Consider the following 10,427-nt stretch of genomic DNA (forward strand, 5'->3'; position numbering starts at 1 on the left):
AATAATAATAATAAATAACTTAATATGTCTAGTCATCAACAAGTTGCAGATACCTGGAGTGTAAGTGCGATGAAGTTGATTAAATGTAACAACGGCCTGCCATACATGCGAGCTTCCGCATGCCTCTGAAATGATCTGCTGAATACCCCAGCAAGTATTTATTGTAATATTGCAGCAGATCCTTTGATCCAATATGGCACCTTTAAAGATGGCGACCATGTTCTGGACATAGCCTAAAGAATTACTTGTTGGGGTTTTCAGACATTACATTTTCTCGTTTCTTTCTGGAATATAAGTGTGTCCTGAGACTTCTGACTTAACCCGTATAACATTTGAGCTGCACAGTGGATTAGTGGTTTGCACTGTTGCTTCAGAACAAAACGACCCTGGGTTTAAGCCTCGGGTTGGGCCATGTGAACGTGGACCGAGTGGGAACTTAAGAATAACCCGAGCTGAGGTGGATTTCTTCAGTGTGCAGCAGCTCTGTGGTTTAAAAACGACACTTTGGTGTTAATGTAGCACTGTTGGAGGTGACACGGGAGTGAACAACACAACTCACAGTCAGCGTTTTTGAGGGACTGCTTCTTTTTGGAGGGCTTGGAGATGACTTTGATCCTCTTGCTGAGGAAGACGCCGATGTCCGCGCTGTTGCCGTAGAACATCTTGACAGATAACATGAAGTGCTTTCTCTTGTCGGAGTCGGATATGTACAAGGTTTTGGCTGTGCAATAATTCTGGTCGATGAGGCAGAAGAAAAAGAAAAAGAGAGAGAGTTAAAACTGAAAACGGCTACTTCCCCAGTGTTTAAACTCAGTCTGGGTGTGGCTACGTGTTAAAATCCAGAGTTTTCAGCCTGATCTGTACCTTTCCCTCTAAGTTGAGCTGTTGCATTTCTTGCTCGCTGTTGCCGATGCCGATGAAGGCACACGGCTGCGACTCCTGGTCGGTGCAGCCGTCTCGCTCCATCTGCTCCTTCTTTTTCTTCCAGCCGCTGCCCATCAGGTACACACAGGGAGGAGGGCAGAAAAACCTGCAAACAAGAACGTACTTCAGCTTCTCTTGGATCTCAGGGGTGTAACGGTACAGAATCTGATGTTCGATCAAATACACAAGTGTTTTTGTTTTTTTACTAAAGTTCACGACAGAAAAAGAGAAGAGGAGGATTTTATTTAAAGCACTTTACATCAAAGCAAAGCAAGAAGGGCTGGTTCAGAATAAAAGCTTTACAGTAATGTAAACGTGAGCAARTATTTTTCTACTCGGTAACAAACTGGCTTTACCTCACATCTTGTGAAGATAAACAACTACCAATCATAAAAGGTGTTTTTTACTCAACAACTGATCGATTTTGTACCAACACTGTTGTTTTTACCCAAAGACAAAACATTTATCACAATATTAAACACTCCTCTCACCCCGACATGCAAATCTGACTAATATTAGATTTTTGGCTAAAAATTCATACAAGAGCCTTTCAGTGCTAATCAGCAAAACAACCAAAGTCCTTTCATTTTCATTAACAACATAAATACTGTAGTACAGGGAAGTGGTTTTCAAACTTTTTAGCTTCCGGCCCAAAAAATACCAGCTGCAGAAACTTGTGATGCCAGATATTCCCATTTTAAATATGCTAACTTTGTTAATGACTCTGTTGAACAAGAGCATAACAATACAAACAAACCTAGTAACTATGATATTAATTTTATTATTAATGTACTTTAGCAGAAATTATGGTAAAAATATTCCATTAAAAATTTATTTATATTTATATTTAGGGATGTCCTGATCCAGATTTTTTTGTCTCCCGGTACAATCTGATTTTTTTAATGATTAGTCTTTCTGATACCGATCCGACAGCTTTATTTCTTTATTTCTTTCCCAGTGACAAGGTTGGTAGTATTAAGGCGAACCCTGCTGTTCCCACCACGAGAAACATCCAGTTTGCAGATTTCGCAAGATGCAGTTTCAGCATCATTGTTTTCCATTGAAAAGTGTTCCCACACTGTGGACATGGTTGTATACTTGTGTGCGTCTTGACTTCTTAATGGCAGCTGTAAAGCAAGATGATGCTGAAAACTGTCGTGAAAACTGGATCGGCCCGATCACATGACTAAATCTGATTCTACCAGATTTTCAAAAAATGGCCATATCTGCCACCGATACTGATACTGAGTATCTGATCGGGACATCCCTTTCTATATTAATTCTGGAAATCATCAGGGGACCTCCATTTAATGTTTAATGGCCCACAGAGGGGGTCTCGACTCGAACTTTGGGAACCACTGATATGGATGAGGTGCCCTAAAACTAAAACCTGTTTCAGTTTGTGGCAGATGGCAAACCAATAAAAAACAGATGAAAATTGGATAATCATGTAATTATTTAGATTTCCTTTTTAAATATAAGTTCCTCCCCTTTCAGCTGCTCCCTCTTCATGGGTCACCACAGTGATTCATCCTGCTAAAACCACCCCCATGTCCTCTCTAACTGCATGATCCATATATCTCCTCTTTTTTTTCCTGGCATCTCTAACAACCCTGGACATGTCCAAACCATCTCAGTCTGCTCTCATTATCTTTTCCTCCCTTTAACCTGTGCTGTACCTTTGATGACCTCATTCCTAAGCTTACCCATCCTTGTTCCAAAACACACAACATAGGTCTCACTACTGCTTATAAACCTTTCCTTTGATATTTGCTGCCATCCTTTTATCACAAATCACCAGGGGAATAAATCAACAGCTTTACCACAATACATTATTATATCAATTTGAATGAACATCTGCAGTCGGTAACGTCTGTTAAACCAAACTGTGCATCTTTAGTTTGATCAGCAGAGGGCAGCGTTCTGTCAAACATCGCTTACATCAGCGCTCCCAAGCAGACTGAGCTTCGCAGAATGCAGTTTAACAGATGTTAACACCATCAATCAAACTGAGAGGTTAATCTGCAGAGAAACAAACGGAAAAAAAATCACTTCTGCTTAATAAAAATAGCCTTGCTTGATTTGAAAAGAMTCATTAAGACGAGGGACGGATTGAGTTTTGGAATGAGCTTTAAATGCAAACAAATACACTTTTAATGAGTTCGTGTGAGACGGTGGAGAGAAACTTGTCAAAACAGCAGTGTCTGTCTGTGGGTGTTTGAACAGAGAGAGAAAGAAAGAGCGACATTCAACGCACCCACTTTTTTTAAATGTCTTATCAAACAGAAAGAGGAGTTGCACTCTCATTCAGAAACTTTCACCTGAAGTGACGATGTCAAAACCTGAAGCGAAGCCGACAGAAAGAACCCCGCCCCCTTCTTCGCTGATGTCACTTTAACTGAACAAACTCCCAAACATTATCAGAGGAATTTCTCTTTTTTCCTAACACTGCGCTCCAAGTCTCCCGAGGTGTCCCAGAGTTCAACATCTGATTTACGGAGCGACGGAGGCCCTGATGAGATCACAAGTGGTGCTGCGGCGCGGCCAAAAACACAAGAGGAGGGATGGAGAGGACTGTGGAGGGAGCAAGAGGAGGATGGRGGGATATAAAAAGTTGTAGAGTGAAAGGTAGAATGGTGACAAGAGAGTTACAGGACGGCTTTGAATAAGAAAATGTGAGATGCAAGAACTGTTACGTAACGAGGGGTCAAAATATCTGTGAAACTACATTAAAGGAACAGTTGGAACATTTGTGAGTCAGATCAAACCCACATTATTAGCGTTAAAGTGAAAGGATGTGACAAAATAACTGGAGGCGGTGATTCTGTTCTGAATCAAACTAGTCACAAGTTAAATCTCAAGTTTATACACTTCATTTATGCCTGTGGAAAATACAGAGGTTATGAATAACAGGGTTCCTACAAGGCGTTTTAAGCAAAAACACTCTTTAACATTCCCCAATCTCATCTAGTTCAACTGGTCCCATTCCAGGACATCCCAAGACTTGTAGCTGAACACCTGCTAATGAAACAAAGGCTTCAGGTACACAGACATGTGCTGCTAGTTMTGCTAGCCAGAGATCTTTTTCTTTGCATCTCACTAATCCAGGTAAAAATATCGAAAAYTGAATAGGCCGAGTTTTTTTTTGCTGTTGAACATGTTTCGTCTCTCCTCCAGGAGACTTCTGCAGTCTGAGGAGTTTCAGGTAACTCAGCCTTATAAGCAGTACTTCCACATGATGGACAAACAAGTTTAACGATAACTATCAAAACTGGTGTTCATGTGCAAATGAGGACCATCAGTCAAACGATCGTTAGTGACCTGATCATCCCTATTGTTCACAAAGGGCTGAGTGATACTCACAATAACAGCACTGTAACAGGGAGGCGCCCCTGTTCAACGACGAGTGGTTTCTCTTCACAAAAATGGCTTCCTTTACTCCTCTCTCAAACCAGCATTCCTCTCTATCAAGGATGAGAACATCTTCATCCCTGAAAGAGTGACCGCTGGCCTGTAGTTGAGTGTAAACTGTCCTTACACTTAACAGCATACACAACATTAGTCTGTTTCTTCTCCAAGAAATGAAACGTTTTCAACAAAGAACCTGTCTAGACGACCTACTTGACTTTTTATTTTAGATCTTTATTTTCTTTCTAATCTAGTGGACCAATATGGAGGAGGATAAACATATTCTGACAACAACTGTGATTATAGTTTCCACTTCATAATCCTTTCAAAATAATCTACAATGGAAAAAAAAGAGCTGGGACGCTCATGGGTTTTTCCTTTTACCTACTCATATTCAAATGTGAGTGTGGAGTAGTAGGCCCTTAAATTAACCATTAGGATACCATTTCAACTATTTTACATGAACTTCTTAAAATCGCAGCTTCTCCCTAGTTCCTACACATTTTTTGTTTTCAAAATTTCACACTTTAAGACCGTCATTTTCAGATTTTTTTCTAATGACTTTTAAACATTTTTTATTAAATTGTCAAAGCATTTGTAAATTTATCGTGTTTTGATGGGTGTTGTATTTGTATACATGTTTGCGTTTGTAGAATGAATAAAATTTCGTCATCATAAAACACTTTGCTTCGAGCATCTTATAAACCTTTACTCTGATGTCAATTTCACCTTACATGGTTCATTACACAGAACTCAGTGGCTATTTGTAAATATAATAGAAGCAGCAGCTGCTAGCAGTAGATGTTCCTGTGTAGCCTGAGATGAAGATGAAATTATATGAACTCTCTTCAAGTCCAGTTTTGTTTATGTTGAATGTGGTAAACAGGTTAAACCTTTCTAAAACGTCTGTTTGGTGTTGATACTGAGTGTTCTGTAACCACAATATGGATCCAAGGGCAAACAGTCAATAWGAAGCATCATCATCCTCAGATTTCCTGCTTTTTGGGAGGTAATAAAAATGTGAACAARGATCAACTCACCTTTTCTCGTTGCCGTAGGATTTCTGTGCAACTTTAGCGTGCAGGATCATGACRGTTTGGTCGCCTCGCTCCTTCAGGTAGTTCCTCATCGCTTCTCTGCACAACGACACAAAACAGGAAAAAATTAAATAAATAACGAGCTGTTTTTATTATCTGGAAGACAATCGTAACTCAACTCTCAGATTAACGTCAGAGTCGCCACRGATTTTTAAAAAGATGCCAAATCTAAAATTCCAACTTAAATAAACCTGTGAACTGAACTCACACTGACCTCCCAAAAGGATCAGAATTTGAGCAATCTGCTGGCCAAAAAGTTCTGTTCTCCCCCAGATGTGTTCATTTAAGGTGGAGAGGAGGGTTTGAACTGTTAATGGTTGGCTCAGAGGGACGGCAAGGAGTGAGGGAGAGGAAAACAGATGGGCGGGGGTGAACGAAGAGAAAACGATCGCTGAGTGATGAAAAAACAACAGAGCTGAGCTCACCGGCTACAACTTCCTGTTTGAGGACTCCTCGCTCCAATTACTTCTGACAAACACTTCCACGTCCTCTACCAACACAAGCATTATAAGTTCAACGCTCTGAGAGGCTGTCGGAGCTTCTGGATGCACGATGAAGACGCCTCAGACGCTAACGCAGCTCGACTCCCCKTCTGCACACAGGCACAGATGCGTGGGACACCTGACACGGCGCTGCGCTCACAGGGAGCCAACATGGAGGTTTCCACTCGGACACACAATCACACCAGGCTGGGAGCTCCAGTTAGACCGGGTGGATGAATCTACTTCTATTCAACCTGGCTAATAATCAAACAAGAGCACTGCCAATGGTACATATTACACCCCCTCAGTTTCTGTTATGTATATACTGTATATATATACTGTATATATACATACATACATACATACAGTTGGGTCTATATCTATTTGGACAYTGACACAAATTGAAGTTACATTTATATAATGGAAATGAAGTCCAGACAATCATCTTTCACTTGAGGGTATCCACATTAAAATTGGATGAAGGGTTTAAGAGTTCAGCTCCTTAACATGTGTCACGCTGTTTTTAAAGGGACCAAAAGCAATTGGGACAATTGACTCAAAGGTTGTTTCATGGGCAGGTGTGGGCAGTTCTTGTGTTTCGCCTTTCTCAATGAAGCAGATAAAAGGCCTGGAGTTAATTTGAGGTGTGGTGCTTGCATTTGAAAGATTTTGCAATGAAGAAAAGGGAGCTCTCCATGCAGGTGAAAACAAGCCATCCTTAAGCTGCAATAACAAAAAATAAATAAAAAACATTCAAGAAATTGCTACAATATTAGGAGAGGTGAACTTATCAATGCAAAAAGACCTGGGCGCCAACACAAGACAACAGTGGTGGATTATTGCAGAATAATCTCCATGGTGAAGAGAAACCCCTTCACATTTTTGACCTTTGACCCCATAATCTTGAACTCAATAAGGATCGTTCTAGACCCATGAGGTGTCCAGTTGGACAWTTCTTTGTAAGGTTGTGAATTTAGAGCTCGGACAARAAAATTTCCAGAYAGAGACAGATGTTTCTGTAACATTAGACATGCTGTCCACTGGCAGACGTTTTAAAACTACATAAAGACCTAACCCTAACCTGAACATAGTCTTACTTTTACTGCACTGTAGAGTTACAGAGGTGTYAAACACTAATTCTACCCATTCTTGTCACACTTTAAGGCTGTCATTTTCAGACTTTTTGTAAATGAATTTTATACATTTTTTAATAAATTGTCAAAACATTTGTAACACTCTGAAAGAGTAGCCGCTGGCCTGTAGATGAGTGTAAACTGTAGAGTCCTTRCACTTAACAGCATACACAACGTTAGTCTGTTTACTCTGTACCGGGTAAGTACAAATGTATAGGTAGGTCTGTCACCATGACAAATTTTGCTGGATGATAAACTGTCTCTGAAATTATTGCGATAAAAGATAAAATTGTTTGGAGACTATTTTAAACAAATATAGTGATCACAATGATTCACACCCATCAACACATGAAAATTATCAACCTCATTTTTATTTACTGGGCAATTAATTATTTGAGATATTTTTATTCACAAGGGAAGCAAAAATACTTCTAAAAAAAACAACCAAAACATAAAAGAATCAATCACAATCAGGGTTAGCTCTCAATGTCTTGGATTTTTCTGAAAATTCATCTCGTTCAGTTCCAACAGTAAGTTAACACTTAAATTATTYATGGAGAAATTTCACGACACTGTGATGAAAAAGTAAAATTATGCTCCATTACGTTATTTAAAGCCCCACTTGTTCTGACTGAGACAAAGCCACCTCACTGTTGACTGCAAGCTTGACTTGAAATAGGTGTGCATATTCTTTCAGCTGGTTTCCTTAATGCTGAATACTGGTATTCATCTCATCCGTTAATATTTGTGCATATGCAACAACTTTGCTGATATTGAGTACTTTTATTTTTTTCCTGAGGCAGGTTCTCCAGACCCCCTTCATCGATTGCTTGGTCCCAGCCCTCTACTTTTCAAAGTAGCCTCCAAATCCTGCAGAATCCCATACTGGTGTTGGTTGAGTTAGGTGGGACAGCTTCGGCAAATCGCCAGCATGTGGCTTACGTAGTTGTAGTTATATTGTCCAGTTGGACTTTTTTTGTAAAATAATTTCTCCATAGYTCTGTTTATAAGTGCGTGTGTAACAGTGGGAGTCCGCAACATCTGGGTATATCTGCTCATTTTAGAYCACTTCACCATCATCTCCTCTACCTCTCTCCAGAAAAGGTTTGCAAGTTCTGCCTTGGTTAAGTCAACCCACGGGCAGCAGTCTGCTGATGTCAAATCAGTAGCGTGAAATATTCAGTTTCAGCATGGTTGGAACCAGAAGTGAAGATATATCTGGCAGACGCTGAATCAATGAGAGCCTCTTCAATGCATGAACCTGGAGAAGGGTTTTAAGCGATTGGTTCTCAATCCTTGTCCTTGAGGGCCAACATCCTGCATGTTTAGGTGTTTCCCTTCTTCATCATACCTGATTTGAATAAATGAGTAATTAACAGGCTTCTGTAGAACTTGAAAACCTGTTAAAGAGCAGGAACRCAAATAAGAAATGCAGGTTGGTGGTAGGGGTGTAAGAAAATATCGATACACTGAAATGTCACGATATTTCATTTCCYGATACTGTATCGATAATCTAAAGCCCTGTATCGATTTTTTATTAAGGTTTAAAATGTCTACTTTCCTGCCAACCATTCATTTTATGTTGTAGTTCAGCCTCTGACCACTAGTTGGCAGCAGTGAGCCAGCCATTTGGCTCCTCTTCCTCTTGAGCACCAGAGAGTAAGAGAGCATTAGCATTGAAGTAAGCATTAGCTTCATGCTCCGTTAGCTGAATCTGAGCAGAAAAGACCAACACCCTCTGCCTTCTAAGCTGAGGTAAGGTTACAAACAGTTACTTATTTGTCAGAATGTCTGTATTTAAGCCAAATAACAACATAAAGGCTATTGTTAAGTGTTTGATGAACATATGTAAATTAATATTAAAAATGAAAAGCTGCAAAAAATATATTTTCAAACTATTTATTGGCAAATTTAGTGTGAAACAAATAAAATAAAACACATACAAAGCAAAACACAGCTAAATGTATCAAATGTATGTCTATGTAATTAATATTAGAATTTTCTGAGACAATGAATTTTGGTTTTTCGTTTTTTTTTTCCAGTAAGAGGTTTTTATTTAATAGAATTTTTGGACCAAAAATATCGCAATATATCGCCTTGTTTACAGTATCGGGATAATTCGTATCGTGACCCCTCTGTCATGATATGTATCGTATCGCCAAATTCTTGCCAATACACAGCCCTRGTYGGTGGCCCTCGAGTACCACATCAGCGAGRCTAAAGAGTGACCATAACCATGATGATGAAGCTGGAAATACTTTGGTYCAAGATGAYGTTTTKGTTAGGTTTTGTTTTTACTCATATGGGTACTTACTACACTTTATGAAGAACTTACTAAAGAACTTCTAAAATAATCTGAATCTATAAAGATGCCTGACATGTGGAAACAGTCAAAAGAAACTGAATCATTTATGACCAAACAAACACAAATCCAGACAAGCTTTGTTCAAAGCCACAGACTGGTTTAATGTGCATTTCTCCAATGAAACTTGAACTTTATAAAGTTACCAATTACTTGAGGCTGATTTTTGACTATTATATAAAAAAAACAACCCGTTCGAATGAACAATTAATAACACATGTAATGAAAGAAAAAATGCATTGGGGTTAAAACACTGGATATCAGCAATTATTTAACCACAATTCATGCTTTATTTATGTGTGTTTGTGTCAGATAGCCAACATGCTTCAATGAAAAATAAGTATTTTCTGCACAAAACAAAAATTAAATCACAGATAGGAGATGATTTTATAAACAAACAAGATCAATATCCAAGAAACAGAATTAAAGCTGTTCTAACCATTAGCTGGTTAAGAGGAAGGCAATAAAACAAAACTTAAGTAATCAGCAACTGCGAGGTTTTCCAGGGACATCAGCTTTCTCTCACACAAAGCTTAACACACAGACATAAAATCAGACCTGCAGGGAGTTCAGTCACTGAGCGCAAAACACAGAAGGAGAAGTGTGAAAGACGGTGACCAGCACAACGCAGCTCAACTCAACTTCCTGTGCAAGAAATAGCCTGCAGACTTCAACATTTAAAATAAYGTATTTGTGCAGTTTGACAATAAATTTTATTAAAGTTGAGAGAAATGCTTGAACTGATYGGCAACAAATACTGCAAGAGCACCTTAAATGTGACAATGAAGAYGCTAATAATTAAATAATCTGGTGTAATTAACTCAAACGACTGTGGAACTTTAAAACACAAGCTTTACTTTTCATCAGGATTTATTTTAGTGAAAAGAAGCTGATGAGAAAGAGTGACTGAAGAGATAAAAAAAAAACAGGGAAATGAGACAAAAATGTGTCAAACACAGAAATTATGTCCAACAGTGTGTGTGTGTGTGTGTGTGTGTGTGTGTGTGTGTGTGTGTGTGTG

At 39.1% G+C, this 10,427-nt stretch overlaps 1 protein-coding gene across 1 annotated transcript in view; it reads right to left on the minus strand.

The window, feature by feature from the left end:
• Nucleotides 1-559: 559 nt before the first annotated feature.
• rbpjb (recombination signal binding protein for immunoglobulin kappa J region b) overlaps nt 560-10,427 on the minus strand; it is a gene marked incomplete at its 3' end in the record, with an annotated part of 62,380 nt that continues 52,512 nt past the window's right edge. Inside the window, 3 exon segments of the mRNA XM_014016177.1 lie at nt 560-734; nt 865-1,030; nt 5,373-5,468. Coding sequence (XP_013871631.1) covers nt 560-734; nt 865-1,030; nt 5,373-5,468 — 437 coding nt within the window.

Source organism: Austrofundulus limnaeus, unplaced genomic scaffold, assembly GCF_001266775.1.
Source record: "Austrofundulus limnaeus strain Quisiro unplaced genomic scaffold, Austrofundulus_limnaeus-1.0 Scaffold140, whole genome shotgun sequence".
In the NCBI taxonomy this organism is placed as follows: domain Eukaryota; kingdom Metazoa; phylum Chordata; class Actinopteri; order Cyprinodontiformes; family Rivulidae; genus Austrofundulus; species Austrofundulus limnaeus.